The sequence below is a fragment of the Phallusia mammillata genome, chromosome 6 (genome assembly GCF_965637545.1).
Source record: "Phallusia mammillata chromosome 6, kaPhaMamm4.hap1.1, whole genome shotgun sequence".
In the NCBI taxonomy this organism is placed as follows: Eukaryota; Metazoa; Chordata; class Ascidiacea; order Phlebobranchia; family Ascidiidae; genus Phallusia; species Phallusia mammillata.
Genome location: NC_137257.1, coordinates 12,361,810 through 12,384,592, shown reverse-complemented (window position 1 = coordinate 12,384,592; position 22,783 = coordinate 12,361,810). Strand labels below are relative to the sequence as shown.

General features: G+C 35.3%; 1 protein-coding gene across 3 annotated transcripts in view; it reads left to right on the top strand.

The window, feature by feature from the left end:
• LOC145234712 (pyridine nucleotide-disulfide oxidoreductase domain-containing protein 2-like) overlaps positions 1-21,076 on the top strand; it is a 48,134-nt gene extending 27,058 nt beyond the window's left edge. For all 3 annotated transcript variants that reach the window (XM_080099437.1, XM_080099436.1, XM_080099438.1), the window contains 6 exons: positions 1,943-2,150; positions 9,721-9,877; positions 14,892-15,046; positions 15,113-15,219; positions 15,282-15,402; positions 20,864-21,076. In XM_080099437.1, coding sequence (XP_079955563.1) covers positions 1,943-2,150; positions 9,721-9,877; positions 14,892-15,046; positions 15,113-15,219; positions 15,282-15,402; positions 20,864-20,928 — 813 coding nt within the window. In that variant the 3' untranslated portion in view covers positions 20,929-21,076. The remainder of the gene's footprint in view (positions 1-1,942; positions 2,151-9,720; positions 9,878-14,891; positions 15,047-15,112; positions 15,220-15,281; positions 15,403-20,863) is intronic.
• The last annotated feature ends 1,707 nt before the right edge of the window (positions 21,077-22,783 follow it).

Here is a 22,783-nt window from a genome sequence, read left to right as displayed (position 1 = left end):
CTTATCATTACTGTATAATCAGTATGATACAGACAAAAAGAATAAGCATAAAACTGAAGGTGAATGGAAGCAAGTGACTGATCAAAACTGAGTTTCACAGTTCATAAAGCTAACAGAATTAATCTTTTTGCATGTATCATTAGTGGATTTATTGTTGTTTTAGTTGAGTACTGTCAAATGAAATGGATTAACCTGAGGAGTACCTATAAACACAAAAAAACAAAGAAGTTAACAGTGGATCAGTTTGTCAATCGCCAGACACATGGCCTTATTTTCAGCAAATGAAATTTCTGGACAGCTACACGAAGCACTAAAGGTTTATCATTGTTTTTCTAATTTACTTACAATTATAGTATTATTTTAATGAATAGTACAAAAGATAATTTTTAAATCAATGAAGAACCTAATGACTCTAAAACAGGGGTCACTAAACTACAGCCCGCGGTCCAGAGGTCATATCATCCGGCCTGCCACCACATTTTTTTGATTGCTAAATCATATTGATAAGTTTGTATTATTCAAATATTATTCTACTTCTTTCTAAAGTTGTTTTGTCACACCATGTAGAATGGATATTACCTACTTTTACAGGAATTGATCCAAAACCAGTTTGTTAACGTCACAGACAAGACTACAAGTGTATATTGTGCACAAACAATTGCCTTTTTGTTACTTGTGCGGATTAAGCATGCATTGCTCGCAAGATGAGACTAACTATACAATTTAACAGTCAAATCACCAGATTTTAAATAGGATTGTGGAAGGACCATCTAAGTTTGGAAAGACAGTGCTAGGGCATGTAAACTATGTGGCCCCCACGAACCATTATTTACCTTATCCGGCCCACAGCAAAAAAAGTTTGGTGACCCCTGCTATAAAACATATGTTTCTCAAGGTGAAACTTCTAAAACTACAATCAAGAGTGCGTAAATTCTCCACTTGAATCTGTAGCTTTAAGAGTAACAGAACCTTCTGCCGAATGAGCTTAACAATTTCCAGCTAGCGTGGTAATTTAGGTTAAGTACAGCAATTGCGAAGAAAACTAAAAATCGTACTAAACCTCTACTATTGCAGGGTCAAATGCCTAATGTGATCCAAAAATGCAATGAAAAGAACACTCAAGGTGCTCCATCATCAGATAAATCTGATGTTGCATTTGTGGCAGCTGAGTTAAGATCAAAATCTCCATATGTTGTTAGCTTGTACATACAACAAATTACAGATACATTGTATTCAGACATTTTAATGTATGCAGAAAGTTTGTTGAGTTGAGTTTAATTACCATGGTTTATTCATATTCTATAGCATTGCTTTTCGTGTTTAATTGCTTCTAAACATGTCATGTTTTAAGTGTTATTAGTTCCACTGTTTTCTTCGTGTTCATTTCAGTGTTTCTGCTTCTTTGATACTCCTATTTACGCACCCATTTGTAGTATTTCGTTTGAAGCAATTATAAATACAAGAACAGCTGTTTCACTTGAATGTTTTGGTTTTAATTTATTACCTAAAAGCCTGAAATTTAAGCTATATAGATGGTGTATTTATTGGCAACAGACAATCATAAGCATTGTGCATTTGTCATTGTAGCAACTGTTGGAGTCTGTCCAGAGCATCATAGGCATCATGCGACTGCTGGGGATTTTCCTATCGTTGTCTTATGGTTGACAGTATGCACCCAGCTTAAGCCTCAGACCACCCAGAATTGTTAACAAAACTCACATTCTTTTGCTAAGTAACAAATCTAAATTCTTGACTTTGATTAATTATAAGTACTTAAGCCTTGACAAATTTGACTGAGTTAAAACTTTTTTCTCCTGTCCTGTACCTGAAACTAACCTGGCATAGAAAAAGGTATCCCAGTAGTCTAATTACTGCTGGTTACATAGATATTCTAATCAATTTCATATGTTACCCCTGTAAATGTTTTACACCACTCTTGTAGGAGGTGGACAACATAGCTGTTAAGAATGGAAAAGCGGAAGGTGTGATTTTGAAATCACAGCAGTTTGTTCAAGCAGACTATGTTTTCTGTAACACAACTCCTCATGTTACCTTTAACAAACTGCTGCAAGATAAAGATGTTAATGATGTGGAATACATAAGAAAAATTAATCGAATTGATTACTCTTCTCCTGTTACGAAAATCAATGGTATGTAGTGGTTTATGTTGAGGTTTTATTCATTACTATTTTAAGTGTACTTCAGAAAAACATATAATTTCACTTTTTAGTTTTTGTATCGTGCAGGTTTATTCCACGTGTTAGTCAAGAAAGTAGTTTGCATTGATTAACATTTTATTTAAAAAGCACAAAATAGTTTTATTATTATATTTATAAAAGTATTATGTTGTAGGTAGGTAGTTTTGATCATTATGGGTTACCTTCCTGTTCGTTTTTGCTTGCGAAAACAATCATGTGTGTAGATCAAATGGTGTGTACAGTAAATCGGTAAATATGATATAGAATATATAAAATTGAAAGATATAGAAAAGCTTTCTAGTTCAAAGTGGAGGTTTTTAGAGTTTATCCGTGGTTGACCCAGTTGATTACCCACTGACCCCTAAAATGTATAGTTTTTAAATAACAATTATTACTAAAGTACACTCCGGAGTTTCATACTTGGTTGATTGGTGAATTGCAAAGTTTTTTAAAACATTGTGTAACTCTTTTGCTCATCTGGACATTCTTGAAAAATGCTGAGGAGTTTTCATTGTTTGTTGTTGAAAAATTTTAACCAAAATGACCCAATGATTACCTTTACAGGCCTAAATATGTGTTTAATGTTCACTAAACCTTTAGATACTGGCTGTTTACAGTTTTGGCAGTTCAATGCTTAGCGGAAGGTTTTCTGCGTTACAGTGCAGTACAGTGTTACTTGGCAGGTATAGTCAGCGGCATTTGCACAGTAACTCCAGTAGGCTATGTGCATTTTCTGTTTTGACGCAGGGTTCCATGGTTCATTGTTTAGATCAGGGGTTCTTAAACTGGGGGGGCGCAGCAAGTTATGGCAGCAAAGTTTTCACTTGCAAACAATCGTAAATGAATGCATTGGAATTATGTCGGCACTGATTTCGAACTAATTGTTTAAAGTAAACGCTTTATTACTCTGAAATGGATGTCCAGTTGTATTAACCAAACTTTTCTACACTGCGGGCAGGATACGTCCTAGTGCCGTCTTCTCAAGCTTAGCCCACGAGGCTATTTTTATAGGGGTGCCAAGATTATTTTTTTGGTCTTTTTAAAAACCTATTTAAAATCTGTTAAATTGTAGTTAGTCTCAATTAAATTGTAGTTAGTCTCTATTTATTTATTCTCACAATTTAACAGATTTTAAATAGGTTTTTAAAAAGACCAAAAAAATAATCTTGGCACCCCTATAAAAATAGCCTCGTGGGCTAAGCTTGAGAAGACGGCACTAGGGCGTATCCTGCCCACAGTGTAGAAAAGTTTGGTTAATACAACTGGACATCCATTTCAGAGTAATGAAGCGTTTACTGTAAACAATTAGTTCGAAATCAGTGCCGACATAATTCCAATGCATTCATTTACGATTGTTTGCAAGTGAAAACTTTGCTGCCATAATGTGCTGCGTCTCCCTTGCGAACCCTTCACGCCCCCCAGTTTAAGAACCCCTGTTATAAACCCATCACTAACATGTTATAAAGAAAAGGTACTTCAGTTTTCAGATTAGTCTGAAATGTCGTTGATCACCAAAAAGCGTAAACTATGTGTTACCGTAGATCAGTCAAAAGTTTATTTGCCACAACATGGTTTTTAATTTGTCAGTGTGTTCAAAACTTTGTGGGGTTTTCCAGAGGTTTTAAATGTTTTGACAACAAAAGCGAGATGTGCTAGATATTAAATCTTGCATATTTCTTCAGGTTTTTACTACTTGTTGTATAAGATTATAATGCTTGCTGCTAATTTGCCAAATAGCATGAATGGCAATTGAGGTGAGGGGGTCATCCGTTACATTGGGTCCTAAAATGGGCCACTATACTGAAGACGAGTCGGCAATATTTTGAAAAGATTTTTTTACTAAAAGTGGTCAGTTTAAACATGACTAGGCATCCATAATGAAGTCTAGCAAACATTTGCAGTGAAGCATAAAACATTATGTGCACACCAAACATGGGCTTGTCCACCATATTCATACCAGAGGTGCATTTAAGCCGCAAGCACTTGCATTTTGGTGCCTCTACAGCTTGTGACTGGAGAGTCTTGGTGCTGAATGTATTGTTATTCTGTTAAATATTTGTATTCTTGGAAGATGATTCAGCATCAACAAAAAAATCTGGCACTTTCTTTTACTGAAAATTAGCTTGTCAAATTTTTGTGGTGCTCTTACCCTTGATGCCCAGCGCACATGGCTTATTTTGCATACTTACATTAAAACTTTTAATTTTGTGAACCAAACATAAAAATATCCAATTGAGTCAAGAATGAGATATATAGTGTTCAGAGTCTTTTTCTACTTACTGATTATTACGGGTCCCCATTTCCTGAGGGGGACACATATTGATTTTACTCGAATTGTTTTGTTTTTCATGTTTTGTTTTTTTCCTAAAGTTTGTCCAACTCGCTTTGCCATCAAATGTTTGATGGATGTGGATGAAACTTACACAGATGGTAGATATAGTTATGTAGATGTGCATCCCACTTTGTTTGAATTGATAACCACAGTGTTTACCCCGCTAGCACCCTAAAATGGGTTTTACAGTTTCGAAATTGAGTGTAATTTGGATAACATGTAGTGTATGCCATTTACAGGTGTTGATTGTTGTGTTTAACCTTGTACCCCCAAATTTTACCCCACTAGCCCCCAAAGTGTAAAACATATTTGTATGTTACCACTGCCAGTAACATACATATATTTTTTTACACTTTGGGGGCTATTGGGGTAAAACTTAGCCGGTTTGCAACGGTTCTTAGAACCGTGTCACGAAATTTTATGAGATCAGCGAACCAATTTGCATTACTGGTTACTGTCAATGGAATTTTTGTATCAGAACCGGCTGAAAATATGACTTTTGTTATTGAACCGGCTGACAGTAAATTTGAATCCCACCACTAGTTACTGGGCACCACAAACGAAAGATTTCTGTGGCGCAATAGTGTTACAGGCCAACCAGTTGTATGTTACTCGTGTTTATGGGTTGCTTCGTGGATGTTTTTGTGCTATGGCAGTTAGGCGTTTGTTAACAGCCTTATGACGTCAGAAGCATTAAATGTTGCTTAAAACACCTCTAGTGGTCAAAATTTCAAACTTTTGCAGCAAGTCATTGTGATTTTGCAATGAGTCATTGTGGTTTCTCATTTTTTAGTTTGTGTGTCAAACCCCATTAGTTAAACCTACTAGCTCCCTAAAATGGGTTTGTATTTTAAACAGTGTCGGAATTGCCTGAAATTTGGACAGCTTGTATAATTTACCATTCATAGGATGATTTTGTTGTGTTTAACTTTGTATCCCCAATTTCACCCCACTAGCCCCCTTGAATGGGTGAGTCTATTAGACAGTGTCGGCATTGGCTAGAATTTGGGTAGCACGTGGAATATACTAAAAAAAACCTTTGAATAAAACGAAATACTATTTTAATTCCTCAATTGTTGTGTTTTACCCTGTAGCCCCACAACTTAACCATTTCACACCTAAAATGGGTGACACTTAACAATGTTCTTCTTTTTTGGTATACCCCATTATGCCACTATTTACTCCTTCTTTTCTTTAAAAAAAACGTCAAATAGGACATACTTCATACAATATCTGGGGTGAAACTGACTTGTATAGTTTGTACTCTACATAGTATTATTATTAAGTCCAGTGCCGATCACTGTGTTTTACCTAACAACACCTGACTTTTTCATGGTTATCATTTGAAATAATTATGGGTCCCCTTCCCTGAAGGGGACACATATTGATTTTACTTGAAATGTTTGTTTGTTTTTCTTTTTTTTTCTTCCCAAAGTTTGTCCGACTCGTTTTTCCATCAAATGTTTGATGGATTTGGTTGAAATTTGCACAGATTGTAGATATAGTTATGTAGATGTGCATCCCACTTTGTTTTTGTTGATAACCCCAGTATTTACCCCGCTAGCCCCCTAAAATGGGTATTTTTCCCCCGAAGTTTGTCCGACTCGTTTTTCCATCAAATGTTTGATGGATTTGGCTGAAGTTTACACAGATGGTAGATATAGTTATGTAGATGTGCATCCCACTTTGTTTTTGTTGATAACCCCAGTATTTACCCCGCTAGCCCCCTAAAATGGGTATTTTACCCCTGAAGTTTGTCCGACTCGTTTTTCCATCAAATGTTTGATGGATTTGGCTGAAATTTACACAGATGGTAGATATAGTTATGTAGATGTGCATCCTACTTTGTTTTTGTTGATAACCCCAGTATTTACCCCGCTAGCCCCCTAAAATGGGTGTTTTTACCCAAAGTTTGTCCGACTCGTTTTTCCATCAAATGTTTGATGGATTTGGCTAAAATTTACACAGATGGTAGATATATTCATGTGGATGTGCATCCCACTTTGTTTTTGTCGATAACCCCAGTATTTACCCCGCTAGCCTCCTAAAATGGGTGAGTTTTTAAACAGTGTCAGAATTGGCTGAAATTTGGATTTCTTGTATAGTATGCCATTTATAGGTGTTGATTGTTGTGTTCAACCCTGTAGTCCTAACATTTACCCCACAAGTCCCCAAAGTGTACTATGCTCAAAATACCTCTAGTGGTCAAAATTTTAAACATTCTTGGATTGGGCTGAAATTTTGCAGTACTATTGATTGAGTCATTATGGTTTTTATATATTTTTTAGTTTGTGTGTCGAACGCAATTAGTTGCCCTACTAGCCCCCTAAAATGGGTCAGTTTTTTAAAACGTTAAATAGGACATACTTCAAACAATATCTGGGGTGAATCTAATTTTATAGTTTGTATTCTACATAGTATTATTATTTAAGCCCAGTGCCGATCGCTGTGTTTTACCATACAACACCCGACTTCCTCAGGGTTATCTCTTGAATTGCATTATTTTCAACTTTGCATGTGTGGGGACCCATTAGTTTTTGCCTGCAGAAACTAATAAAGTTATAAATGATGATGGCTAATATGGGACCCAATACCAAATAAGCAAAGGAAATATATTAATGTTTTAAAATAGATTACAGTGTATATGCAAGGGCAATATGTGCTAAGCCACCCTTCTAGTTTTTTTCAACTTTGCAAGTGTGGGGACCCATGAGTTTCTGCCTGCAAATACAACTAAGGTTATAAAAGACTATGACTAATATGGGACCCAATATAAAAATAAGTGTAAGAAATATATTAATGTTTTAAAATAGATTATAGTGTATGTGCAACGACAAAATGTGCTAAGCTAACCTTCTAGTTATTATTATGGGTCCCCTTCCCTGAAGGGGACACATATTGATTTTACTCGAAATGTTTGTTTGTTTTTCTTTTTTTTTCTTCCTTTTTTTTTCTTCCCAAAGTTTGTCCGACTCGTTTTTCCATCAAATGTTTGATGGATTTGGCTGAAATTTGCACAGATTGTAGATATAGTTATGTAGATGTGCATCCCACTTTGTTTTTGTTGATAACCCCAGTATTTACCCCACTAGCCCCCTAAAATGGGTATTTTTCCCCCGAAGTTTGTCCGACTCGTTTTTCCATCAAATGTTTGATGGATTTGGCTGAAGTTTACACAGATGGTAGATATAGTTATGTAGATGTGCATCTCACTTTGTTTTTGTTGATAACCCCAGTATTTACCCCGCTAGGCCCCTAAAATGGGTGTTTTTACCCAAAGTTTGTCCGACTCGTTTTTCCATCAAATGTTTGATGGATTTGGCTAAAATTTACACAGATGGTAGATATATTCATGTGGATGTGCATCCCACTTTGTTTTTGTCGATAACCCCAGTATTTACCCCGCTAGCCTCCTAAAATGGGTGAGTTTTTAAACAGTGTCAGAATTGGCTGAAATTTGGATTTCTTGTATAGTATGCCATTTATAGGTGTTGATTGTTGTGTTCAACCCTGTAGTCCTAACATTTACCCCACAAGTCCCCAAAGTGTACTATGCTCAAAATACCTCTAGTGGTCAAAATTTTAAACATTCTTGGATTGGGCTGAAATTTTGCAGTACTATTGATTGAGTCATTATGGTTTTTATATATTTTTTAGTTTGTGTGTCGAACGCAATTAGTTGCCCTACTAGCCCCCTAAAATGGGTCAGTTTTTTAAAACATTAAATAGGACATACTTCAAACAATATCTGGGGTGAATCTAATTTTATAGTTTGTATTCTACATAGTATTATTATTTAAGCCCAGTGCCGATCGCTGTGTTTTACCATACAACACCCGACTTCCTCAGGGTTATCTCTTGAATTGCATTATTTTCAACTTTGCATGTGTGGGGACCCATTAGTTTTTGCCTGCAGAAACTAATAAAGTTATAAATGATGATGGCTAATATGGGACCCAATACAAAATAAGCAAAGGAAATATATTTATGTTTTAAAATAGGTTACAGTGTATATGCAAGGGCAATATGTGCTAAGCCACCCTTCTAGTTGAAAGACATTTTTTGAAAAAAAAATTGTGTTCTGTATGAGTTTTAGCATTGTCTGACAAAATCAAGTAAAATAATGTATATGGCATGGATGACTTTGCATTAAGTTATGTACTCTTAACTCCAGGGTTGGGTAACAAGTCTTATTAGTCGAGTCTCAAGTCAAGTCGAGTCAGTAAGGGTTCGAGTCCCAAGTCAAGTCAGAAGGGGGTCGACTCTCAAGTCGAGTCAAGTCAAATGTGGTTTGAGTCTCAAGTGGAATCAAGTCTTTAGCGGTTCGAGTCAAGGCAAGTCCCAAAAGTATTTGCAAGGAAAAGTTAAAGGTTTAGATATTTAATCTGTTTGAATGGTTCATCGCGACTTTTTTACCTTAAACGGACACCGCTTTATTGCAGTGAACAAATCCCATCAACGTTTCTTAGAGTATAGGTTCAACTTTAAAGAAGCATGTTAATTGACACTCATTAAACAGCATGGAAAAAACGTCAATCTGTTCAAAGGAGTTTTTGAAAACTAAAAATTAATATTTTACCGCATGCACTAGAGCATTTGTTCAGTAATATAATCGCTTAAAAGCGAATACTTGGTTTTGACATGTACTGCATTCGATTACATTAAACCAAGCAATAAGTACAATGCTTGATGACAGCGTAAGAAAGTTTGTGCATGTAGCAGCGACTTTGTTACATTAAAATTAAGCAAAAATAACTTTGCATTGCACATTAAATTGCTGCTGGTGTTTGGTTGAAGCCAACTGAACTGGTTATCCATTATAAAAAAATTCTGTTTTATTCGTGAAATTACGAGTCCGAGTTAAGTCTCTACTAAGTCAAGTCGAGTCTTTTAAAAATGTGACTCGAGTCGAATCACTGACTCGAGTCTCCCCATCACTGCTCAACTCCCAACAGAGCCGTGACACCTAAAATCTGTCAACAATACGTAGTGATTATAAATTCCAATAATTTAGATTAGGCTAGGCAATTTTTAGTTGCAACTACCCCTGAATTATACGTTATGTTTATACATCAACATTATATGGAAAAGTTACTTTTTAGTATACTACAGTTCTAGTAAAGTGATTGTTGGTGTTTGAAGTACCTTTGATTTAATTTAAAACTTTAAATTAAATGTATTTCTTTTCAGTGGCAGTGGATAGTCTTCCGGACTTTTTGGCAGTTCCAAATCAGAAGTATGGAAAGTGTGGTGAACAGCACATGGGAACCATTCACTTAAATTGTGAAAATACTGATATTTTGCATTCTGCTTTTCTTGATTGTGCTCAAGGCTTTCCCTCTAACAAGTAAGAGTACACATATTTTTAGGCTTCTATATTTTGAACAAATACATTGCTTTTTGTTTTTGTCCAACACTCTTTCGACACAACAGTTACATCAAGAAGTTAAAGTATTTTAATACTTATACTTGATTGTCGTAATATATTTTATAATTTTCTTGCATTTCATATGGTCATATTGTTTTTGTCAGTATTCTCTTTTACTGTCTAATGCTGGCTTGTTATACGCGTTTGAGTGCTTCAAATTTAGCTATTAATCCAAGAATGACCCAGCTGTTCACCCACAAGCCCCTAAAGCTGCAAAGCATATTTTTTTTAAATGGCTAAACTGACTAAAGTACATAATCTAAGACAGTGGTTCTTAAACAGAGTTCGATCGAACCCCAGGGGTTCGACAACGCCAAATCGGAGGTTCGATGAAGGTCTTTTTAAAGTACAATACAAATACTCTTTTTTGTCAAACTTTAGGGTCTATCGTTGCTAAAAACGGCAATTTGTATTTGCTCAATATTCAAGCACTGGAAAGTTAAACTTAGGCAGGGGTGTTTTAAACTGCACTAAACAGTTTTTGTGGTACTAGAGTATTACCAGCCTAATGACCGTATGTGTCAATCTTTTTGTACGCCTATTGTGTGCCAACAATGCGAACAAAACAGGTACCACAAGCATCACAATATACATTATGACATCATAAACACTTAAGACTGGTCTCCTCGCTATGCAGCTCAATCTGTGCACCGAGCTAGAAATTAATCTGGGCTTTGTGGGCGCTATTAAATACATGAAATAAACCAAGTACCTCAAAACAAAAATAAGCAGGTAAATGGAGGCCGCTGGTGAAATAAGAATCTGCGATGCGGCCGTCCTAGCAAAATGGTTGTACACCTCTGGCCTAAGGTTTTATTTTTATTTTTTTGATGTAACAAAGAGCATTGTTCGTAAGCAGAAAAACGACAAAATTTTGTTGGCAGCAAATACTTCACTTTATCTTTTTCATGTTTGTGTACAGATGCTAAATATACAATGCTTTATTTTGGTAAAAACTAAAAATTGCCGGAATTAAAGCAATCATGAAACAAGTTGCTTGTATTATCATGTCAGAATTTAACAAAGTGACAAACAGTAACTGTTGCCACTACGTTTAAACAAAAACTAATTACGACCCACCAAGCACAATCGGTCAAAAACCTAGGATGTAACTTTGGGGTTCGACCAAAGGCTGAAGAATATCGTAGGGTTCGCCCGTTATAAAAAGGTTAAGAACCACTGATATAGGAGGTTCATGCTTTGTTGGTTGGTGCAATGTAAGGTATTCTAAAGAACTTTGTACTTTTTATTGGAATCACCCCTTAAATCCCAAAATAATTGGTTTTAGTTTTAGGTCAGAAATAGGGGCCTTAATGTGCTGAAGTAAACAATTGTTTGCAGTTGGTTGTTCGTTTAGTAGTTACAATTTTGCCTTAATCGGACAAATGGTTACCTTTGCAGCCCATAATATGTGTACTCTGTCAGTCAGATAGAAGTCCCAAGGGAGTGATTCACTGGTTTGCGATTGCGGTGGTTTAAAGCAGAGCGGGAGGGACGCCCTGACAGATGGTTTATGACACAGTGGGTTCGGTGTTAGAAATTAGCTGTATTTGCGCAGCAATGCCATGCCCTTTTATTAAGTTATCATGCATATTTTCAGTTTTGGCCAAGGTTTCACACCTAAGACGTGATTTAAACTCGATAAACGTGCTTCGGCTTAATATGTCAAGCAAAACTTTGTTGATCAACAAAGCCACCATAGACGGTCTTTAAATTCTCGTTGGCAGCTTGGCTGCCGCATGACCACGGGTCACGGAAGGTCACTTGAAGGTATTACAAACACAGTTACAAACGTCGTAACGTATTCTTTTTTATTTTTGACAAATCAATACTCAAGTCATGTACACAAGCGTGGAGTTTTTTACATTTTTTCAACGTTGCTATGCCAATGAAAAACTTACAGCAACGTGTTGCAATTGCAAACTAAACAGTATTTCAAACATATCATTTTTTCTGATTTTGACTAACGTTGCATTCTACTGTATAAAAAGTTTGTTTGGCTTTTTAAGTTCTTCTGGTTGCACGCATTACTGACGTCACATAAAGTGACGTAGGTTCATGTCCACCACCTTGCATTTTCGTAAAACTTGGTGCCTATGGTCATGTATTTGTTTGAAGGACTGCATGCTATTGAGAACTGTTTTAAAAGGTCATTAAACTGTTGTTCGGTGTCTGCATCATGAAAGGTTACTACAGGTCAATGGTACTCCTTTGCGAAATAAAATTAAATGAAAAACAATTTAATGGTGAAAATAAGCGATATGAAGGCCTTTATTTTCACCATTAAACTTATGAACAGATCTGTATGTAGTGTTCCAAAAACAATTTGTTATGTATACCTTGGAACAAATAGCTTTTAATTTATAGTGTCTGTAATGCAACTGTTTTTTGTAATGCAAAAATTAGGTTTAAAAACTCACCTTGGACAACAATATCAAGGTCAAAGCAAGAGATTGAATTGAAAGTATTTTTTCCCGTTCGTTTCTACTGTGTGTTTTTAAAATTATACAACAACAATGATGCAAAAACAATACAAACAAAACTTTTTTAAAGTTGCTTTAATGCTTTATAATAATTCGTCCTTAAGAATCTAAAAATACCTGCAACACTTGGTTACTGTAAAACCACACAAACACGTGTGTAGGGAATAGGGATCCATTCAATCATATGTGTGGATCTCAAATCAACAATTCATTAATTAGCTGCTAAATGAAATCAACAGTGTTTAAAACAAACTCCTTGCCTAAAGGCTTCAAAACACATTACACCAATTGGCAGTGTACATACATGCACCACAAGGCAATTATATATAAATACCCTTCCCTGAAGGGGACGACTTGATTTGGTTCTTTGTTTTATTTCATTTGGTTGTTTGTTTCAAAGTTTGTTTAACTTGTTTCACCATGAAATGTTTAATGGCTTGGGATGAAACTTTCACATGTGGTAGATATGGATATGTAGATGTGCCATCTGCTTCATCGTCTCGGGAATCCAAGTATTTACCCTGACAGCCCCCAAAGTGTAAAACGTTTTTGTATGTTGCAGGGCACCACAACTGAAAGGTTTCTGTGGTTTAATAGTGTTATAAGGACAAGTGTTTGTGCATTGCAGTAGGGGGTTGTTGACAGACTTATCACATAAGAGGCATTAACGATTGTTGCTCAAAACACCTCTACTTTAAAATTGTAAACATTAGCTGATGGGACAAAATTTTACACGACTGTTGATTGGGTCATTTTTTGTTATTTCAGGTGTATAACCCCATCAGTTACCCCACTATCCCCGTAAAATCAGTTATTTTTATATAATGTTGGAATTGAATGACATTCAGACAGTATATAGAATATGTACTTTTAAGTCAATAATTATTGTGTTTACTCTCAATAAACACATGGTTTACCCCACTGGATAATTTTTTTTCAAACAATGTTCAAATTAAATGTAGTTTAGACAGCTTGTAGAAGTTGCAGTTTAAAGGCTCAGCACTTCAAAACTTACACAGGTTGGTAAAAACGACATAACATAATGTATGCTGACAAATTAAAATTGATTAAAAAAAGTGACTTAAAGGCTTTCTTCTACACATGTCAAAGATATTTAGGCAAAGTTACCCTTTCCAAAGTTTGACCACAGCTCACCCACAGGCCCCCAACACATTACGGTTTACAAAAGGGTATCTTTACGTGAGTACATGAGCCTGAAGTACCATACAATGTTAGTTGGTGCATTAAAAGTGTCAAAAACATTTCGTATTTTTTACCTCTTTACTGTTAAATATCTTTTTGTGTTCACCAGCTCTTTTGGTATTTTAAACAGTTGTTGAGTGTTTTTTAAATGTTCTCATGGGTTGTATGCAAATACGTTATAAAAGCTTTGTGCTTTTCCTCACCGCTATATTCTCATGAGCTGCAATGGGTATGATTGTTAGGTTGTTGATTGTCAATGGGGTTTGTATATTACATAGCCATGCACTGTGAAATGTTTTTGATGTTTTAAATGAAGCTGTAACATTTTAGTTACTTGTAGCTGTAAAGGGTGACAAACAATACATTTATTCTTCGTTTGCAATTCTGCCCCCATATGCAGTAGTTTATATGTTTGTATGTTTCCCAACAACTTTAAGTCCTCGTGTTTTCAGATTTGTTACCCAATTTACTATGTTAGCATATGTGTATTGCCTACCACAATTAGGAACGAACTGTTATAACTTTACGGCTTCTTAAGTTGTTTATCCATGTGTAGCTCACTGGTACAGGGCGCTTTCGCGCTCTACCAGGATCCCATCCTTGCAGGTATTGTGTGTGCCCTATGTGACAACCATGGACATTACAAAACCGTCATTCCTAAGAGTAGTTCATTCCTACAAACCCATACTAGGAAATTTAAAACCTGCCAACATGTGACTTATGGGTCAGATAAAAATAGGTTTGCCAATGATTAGTCTGGTCACTGTTCTACAAGGGGAAAGTTCAACACTCCACAGCACACTGATGGGACAGTGATTTATAACAGTGATTATTTGCACAGTGTGCAGGTCAAAATGTGCCCACATTTTCTGCTTTATTACGCTGTAACTTTTGTGTCTTTCCTCATCTTTTACTGCATACTTTAAGCCGGTTTTGTCTGCAAGGCTTTCAGTTCAGTGATGGTTGTGTGTAAGATAGAACTATTAGCCTTGTCTAATTTTAATTCCTTATGTGTTGCCTTTTCAGCCACTGAAGTTGATTTTACAAGTGAAATATATTTGTTCTATGTAAGATAGTTAACTGATTTTAACCTTGAATCAAACATTTCCAAACATGTGATATATAAAAAGGTGGAAATTGTTACAAGTATAGAAACAGAATAATGACACCCAGAAATCAATTTACCGCTGTCTGGTTTGTTTAAAAACATTTTTATTTAATTGTTGGTTGTCATGTTTTATTAACAGACCAATGATTGAAATGTGCATACCAAGTGCTTTGGATAATACATTAGCTCCTGATGGACATCATGTCATATCTATTTTTACTCAGTATACACCTATTACTCTAAAAAATGGCAGGGAGTGGACTCTTGAAGACAAGCAAAAGTATGCTTTCAATGGTATGCAAAGAGAATTTTTTATATTATATATGATTGGGATGTGTGGGATAATATGTACGTATTCAGTTTTTGATAGCATTGAGATGTATGCACCTGGATTTAAAAACAGCATTGTTGGGACAGATGTACTTGTTCCTAGGGATTTGGAAACTATTTTTGGACTTACAGGCGGAGTATAAAAAAAATTACTGTAGTAAATCTAAAATGGTTCATTTCATGTTTGAAATGTGTGCAGAATATATTTCATGGAGCAATGTCACTTGATCAGTTGCTATTTACACGACCAACTAGTGTGCGTCCTTCTCACATAACCCCCATTCAAGGTTTATTTTTGTGTGGCAGTGGAACTCATCCAGGTACAAATGTGTTCTGATTGTGGTTCTGATTAAAACATATTGTTTTTGTCTGTATTTTTTTCTGTCTAACGCTTGTTTGGTCAAGAAAAAATGCTTTAAATTTATTCAAATTTGGACAGATGTTAGTTATTATGGGTCCCCTTCTATGAAGGAGACACATATTGTTTTTGTCCGTATTTTTTTTTCTTTTTTCTGTCTAACGCTGGTTTGTTAAACGCGTTTGGTCAAGAAAGAGTGCTCCAAATTTATTAAAATTTAGACAGATGTTACATATTAATCCAAATTTGATCCTCCTGAAGTTTGACCCCGAATGACCCAGCGGTTCACCCGCAGGCCCCCAAAACGTAATTTTTTTTAAACGGCTGTACTGACTAAAGTACATCATCTAGGAGTTGTGTGCTCTGTTGGTTGGTGCAATGTGATGTTTTCTAAAGAATTTTCTAACTTTTAACAGGATTTACCCATTTTTACCCCTTAAACCCCAAAATATTTGTTTCTGTCTAACGCTGGGTTGTCAAACGCGTTTGGTCAAGAAAGAATGCTTTAAATTTATTCAAATTTACACAGATGATAGCTATTGTTTAAAACCTGATCCTCCTAACGTTTGACCCCAAATGACCCAGCGGTTCACCCACAAGCCCCCAAAACGTAAAGTTTTGAAAATGGCTGTACTGACTAAAGTACATGATCTAAGACAGTGGTTCTCAACTCGTTTCAGGCCATGGACCACTGGCCCGGTAAAAATAATATCGTGGACCATTTATTTTTGAGCAAGAGTGAAGTACACATGCGAAACAACCATTTGGGCTTGAAAAATAATTCTTTGAAACCGTTTTTCAAGAAATAAGATACAATTATTAACAGCTAACATTTTGACACCCTTTCAACATGTAATATGCAATCATCTCTAGTTTATCTCTGAATTTAGTGGACCACTCAAAAAGTCATCATTGACCACTAGTGGTCCATGGACCACCAGTTGAGAACCACTGATCTAAGAGTTTCATGCTTTGTTGGTTGGTGCAATGTAAGGTATTCTAAATACTTTTCTAATTTTTTATTGGATTTACCCATTTTTTATCCCTTTAAGCCCGAAATAATCGTCACCCCTTAAATCCCGAAATAATCTTTTTTGGTTTTAGGCCAGAAATACAAGCTCTAATGTGCTGAAATTTCAAACAATTGTTTGCAGTAGTTTACTCGTTTAGTATTCAAAAATTTGCCTTAATCGGCCAAATAATGACTTTTACAGCCCATAGTTTGTGTACACTGTCAGTCAGACAGAAGTCCCAAGGGAGTCATTCACTGGTTTACGATTAAAAGGTTTAGTGCAGAGCGGGAGGGATCAGCTTGACGTCCGGACAGACGTTTTAAGAGACAGTCTTTTCAGTGATTAGAAATCAGCTGTTTTTGCGCAGCAATGCCATGTCGTTTTATAAGTTATCACTCGCACTTCCAGCAAACGTTTTATGCCTAAGACGTAATTTAAATTCGATAAAAGTGCTTTGGTTTTGTAAATGTCAAGCAAAACATTGTTGATCAACATAAAGGTGAAAAAATAAACATAATTTCTTTTTATAGCCGTGATAAATAGTATTTAAATTCTCATTGTCAGGTTGGCCGCCGCATGACCACAGGTCACTAAAGGTCAACTTGTACATATTACAAACACAGTTAAGATCGAATTTTCGTCACAACGTAGCTTCATTATTTTTGACAAACCAATACTCAAATATAAATTAGGCAAACCGGTATTGTTTTACACTAAGTCTGCTTGCTATTGAAAACGGTGTCAAAAAAGGTTACTAAAGGTCAGTGAGAGGTTACTAAAGCTCAATGGTAGTCGTTTTGTGAAACAAAGTTGAATAAAAAACAATTTGTTATGTATACCTGTGCAGCAAATGGCTGTTTAATTTATAGTGTCTGTAATTACGGCTTTGTAGGAAAATTTGTTTCAAACCCGACCTTGGACGACAATATCTGGGTCGAAGCAAGAGATTAAATTGAAGTATTTGTATCGTTTTTTTAATGTTTTTGTAATTATATATATGACAATAATAGTGCCAAAAGAATACGAACAATTTTTTTATTGTTGGGTTAATGTTTTCTAAAAATTTGTCCTTAAGAATCTAAACATCACCGCAACATTTGTTTACCGTAAATCCGCACAAACACGCATGTGGGGACCCATTAGTTTTTGTTTACAAAAACAATCATATGTGTAGATCAAATGATGAGTATAGTAAATTGGTAAATATCGTATAGAATATATAAAATGGAAGTATATCAGAAAGCCACTCTTCTAGTTAATCTGAAGTTCGATTCCGACTGACCCAGCGGTTCACCCACAGGCCCCCAAAACGTAAAATTTTTAAAACGGCTGTACTGACTAAAGTATATTATCGAGGAATTTCATGCTTTGTTGGTTGGTGCAATGCAAGGTTTTCTGAAGATTTTTAATAGGATTCACCCCCAAAACCCCAAAATTTTCGTTTCGGTCTAACGCTTGTTTGTAATGCGCAAATAAACAGTGCTTTAAATTAATTCAAATTTACACAGATGTTAGTTATTGATCCGATCGTCCTGAAGTTTGACCCTGAATGACCCAGCGTTTCACCCACAGGCCCCAAAATGTATTGCTTTAAACGACTGTACTGACTTAACACTTAAGTACTCAATCTAGGAATTATATACTTTGTTGGTTGGTGCAATGTAAAGTATTCTGGATTTTTTTAGATACAACCATTTTTTACCCCTTAAACCCCAAAATGTTTTAGTTTTAGGCCAGAAATACACACCCCAATATGCTGAAACTTTAGACAGTTGTTTGCAGTAGGTTTCTTGTTTAGTATTTAAAATTTTGCCATAATTTGCCAAATGGTTACCTTTGCAACCCTTAATATGTGTATACTGTGAGGCAGACAGAAGTCCCAAGCCAGTAAATCACTGGTTATGATTAAGGCAGTTTAAAGCAGAGCAGGAGTGCTCAGCTTGACGTTTGGACAGGCGTTTTACGAGACAGTCATTTCAGTGATTATAAATCAGGTGAATTTGCTCAGTAAAGCCATGTCGTTTTATCAAGTTATCACTCAGGTTTTCAGTTTTGGCGAAGGTTTCACACCTAAGATGTGATTTAACTCAGTAAACATGCTTCGGTTTCATATGTGTCAAGCAGAACTTTAATGATCAACATAAAGATAAAATATAAAATAAACTTGACTTTTCAAAAGCCGCGATAAATGGTCTTTGAATTCTCTTTGAGCACAGGTCAACTACTAGGTATTACAAATACAGTTAAACACAGTTTTTGACAAATCAATTCAAAAATCAAAACTTTAAGTAATGTATAAATTAGCTGTAATGGTGTTGTTGAACACTAATGACTGCTCGCTATTAAAACAATGCCAAAGGTTATAAACAGCCCTTCAGCATTTGCAGGTACTCGTTTTGCAAAACAAAGTTGTAAAAAAAATTTCGTATCTCTGTATACATCTGTTATAGCTTTCTAAGAAAATTTGTGTTTAAAAACTGACCTTGGACGACAATATCAAGGTCAAAGCAAGAGATTGAATCGAAAGTATTGTTTTCCTTTCTATTTTACTGTTTTTGTAATTATATGACAATAAAAAATAGTCTAGTTTGAACTGAAATCCACCTATAGTAGCAGTTTTCCGATGATTACTCTTCTCTACATCAATACATTTCAAAACCCAGTGTATAAACCCTAGGCCAAACAGAATCAACCGTTGTACACAATAATTTCACGAAATATATATTTCACCAAAAAGTTTTGGCATCTTCTGTTCCTGTAAGCCAGTGGTTCTCAAACTTTTTTGAGCGCGACCCAAATTTCAGTTTTATGAACATCTCACGACCCAAGCCTCAAACATCAATAAATGTATTTTTTCTTGTACAAATACTTACTCATTCTTGAACGCTAACTGTTACATCTCCATGTTCAGCTTCGTATGATTAACTTGTCCTATCATTTCGCGCGTTATGACGTCACAATCGTCATATGCATAATAGTAAAATTGGAAGGCTATTGTTGTATCCAGGGGTCGGCAACCTTGTGCCAATTTACTTGTTACTTCCATGTGTTAATGGCCTCGCGTGCCAATGTTTTTCTGAATAATAATGGTTCGTGCCAGTTTTTGTGCATGCAAGGCTAAATTTTAAGACAATGGCGTGATAAAAGACTATAAACAAGCAATGTAACAGGTTAAATTGTTACTTCAATATAAACACACAAATCGGTTGGCGTGCCATGAAAAACCACCTCGCGTGCCAGGGGTTGCCAACCCCTGTTGTAATCTGTAATGATTAGTTGGTTCATCTTACTGAGCAACGTGGCTGTAGTTAGCTACGGCTGTACTGTAGCTGGCTGCCATCAAAACTTTCAAAAAAACACTTATGATGCAATACTGCAGGTTACTGAGATAAAGCCACAATTCAGTTATGATGGAGAATTAAAAATACTTTAAAAACGAAATAAAAAAGTTGGTTTTGGCAGAATTGAATCACCATAGCGCGACCCATTTTTTGACCCTGCGCGACCCATACTTTGAGAACCACTGCTGTAAGCGGATACAATACTGTTATAAAAGCGATGGAATAGTAAAACTGTAAAAACAATAAAATACTAAAACAAGCTGCCAGTTATACTGGTATATGACAATAATAAAAAAGAATACGGACTAACTTTTTTAAAGTTGGGTTAATCCTTTCTAATGATTTGTCCATAAGAATATAAAAATATTCACAATATTTGTTTACTGTATATCCGCACAAACCTGCATGTGGGGACCTATCTGTTTTTGTTTGCAGAAACAATGATATGTGTAGATTAAATGATGTGTAAATTAAATTGGTAAATGGATATAGAGCATATTAAAAGTATATCAGAAAGCCACTACTCCAGTTAAACATGAAATCAATCTTCAAGTTAGTATTGTAAAAATAAACCATCTCGCTTTTGGCATTTATTGTTGTATTGGATGTTCCAGTAATATAACTTCAACACAAAATCTTTAATAGTAACATACAACTTACGACTCCAAAGTTTGTGGCCAAAATAGAGCTAGAAACTAGAGATGTATCAAATATTCGGTTTGCCGAATTTATTCGGCCGAATCGGCCACTTTTGCAAAGATTCGGTTGCGGCCGAATAATTGCTTGCGATTCGGCTGAAACCGAATCTTTTACGAACACACATTTAAAGCGTTAAACCGCCGAATATTCGGTTTCGGCCGAATCAAAATTTCGCCGATTCGGTACATCACTACTAGAAACTAGTTTGAATGAAGGATTAAATAGAGTATGTGTCTTTTTTGGTTAACTGACAATTGAACAGCACAAGGAAAATGTAGTATCTTTGTTTTTTTGTTTGTAGTTATGTTTTAGCTCATCTAAAACTGTCACATTAATGTGCTAAAGTTTGCAAATATACATATTCTGTTAGGTGGAGGTGTTATGGGCTCCAGTGGAAGATTGGCAGCTCTACAAGTTTTAAATAAGGGCCTTTAAGTAGGAATTGGCAATCATTTGCTAAAAAATTATCTAATTGTGTTTTTTTAAATAATTTCTCACTTCTGTTATGTTAACTTTAAACAAATGTTTATGATCTTGTGAATGATGGGAGGTTACATGAAAGAATAAATTGACAACTAATTCACTTGATTTATGTTTACTTTGAGATGCCATTTTTTAGCTCTAGTGTTGAGCAGTATCTGCATCAGCATTTTTAACCAAGATACAAATGCACAACCTTTTCCCTGTGCAAACCCTGAGCCTGTGCTTTTATTACCTTGGCCACAAATCACCGGGTGGTTTACAAAATGCACTTTTGCCAGGAGCACATGGTTGCAGATTGGGTCAGACCATAGAGCACTAATATTAAGTCATCTATGGTCAGACACAATAGTATATATTTTGCAGGTTTTGGTTTATTAAAGGCAAACGGTTGGTTTACAAAGATTTTTAACTTTCAAGATTTAGGACAAGTGAATTCTAGAAGTTGATGTTTTCTTATGAGTGTGAAAAGAGCTATTGCCCTTTTTTGTGACAGCACTGTAAATAAAATGAACTTTATTTATTACTGCCCTTAATAAAAAATATTTTACAAGTGTTCCTTTTGCAATAATACAATAATAGACCAATCTCTTTATGCTACAAGTAATCTTTAAGTTACAAAACAGAGTTATGTCACAAACAAATTTTAAAAAAGTGAGTTGGAGGCATTTTAAGTTATTGAGTGAAATATTTTTTTTGGAAAATTGGCATTAGGCCAAAATGTGTGCTACAAAATTGCATTTTGTGGATATATCAAGTCGGGTTCACTTTTCTTTAAACAGAATTTTAAAATACACTCATAGGTTGATATTGCCAATTTATGGAAAATAATATTCTCGGATAGTTTACAAAAGTTGAATTTAACTTTGTCTATTTCGTCGATATTGGCATTTGGCCAAAATGTAGTGTTACTAAATTGCATGTTACTTACATCAAGTGGGGATTTTTAGGAAAATAATGGGTCCAAAAATAATAATGGATAGGTTTCAAAAATTATATTGAAATTAGCGTTTTTCCTCATTAGCATTTGGCCAAGCCATTCGTTGCGTGACCAATGACCATCAATGACATTCTTTCATTTATTTCTGCCAAAATGGGTGGAGCTACCATAGAAGCCTAATAACATAGAAGAACCACTCATTGTGGTGAGCACTTAAATGTAAAGCGGCAGGTACTGGGATACCGTTGACACACAAAAATAACAATCAAAATGAAACACACCTATGATGTCATAACCCCACTCATTACTTGTTTAAGCTTTATTTACCACTTGTACAAGGTAAATGATGCGGTTTAAACCATTTTGCTACATGTTTGAATATTTATTAGTGATTTTATAATAGCATTTAGAATTAAAACAAGAATAATTTAAAAAAGATAGTCGCTATCTGATATGACATTACATAAATTAATATTTTAAACAATATATTTAAGTTTAAATGTGTGGCTAATATAAGAATTAAAGGTTTTGTTCTGCATTTAATTCTGCAGATTATTTGTTTTGCCAGAATTTTTCAAATTGGAAATTATTTTGCAAATACAACAAGTTCTCAATAGCGCATAATAAACGATTTTTTATGTCTCGTATCTGCTGGATGCCGCTTTTAGATGACCTTTATCACTGACTTTTGATGTTTGGTCAACAGTGCTATTCCTTGCGAAGCTTTGATAACTTTGGCAATGACAGTTGGTTGGCATCCAGTACGTATGAGATAATCCAGTCAGGACAAATAGAAAGTATCTGTTCTCCCAGTAAATCTCGCTTTTATGCATCTAAAACAAAAGTGAAAAATAGGTGCTGACATGTGTT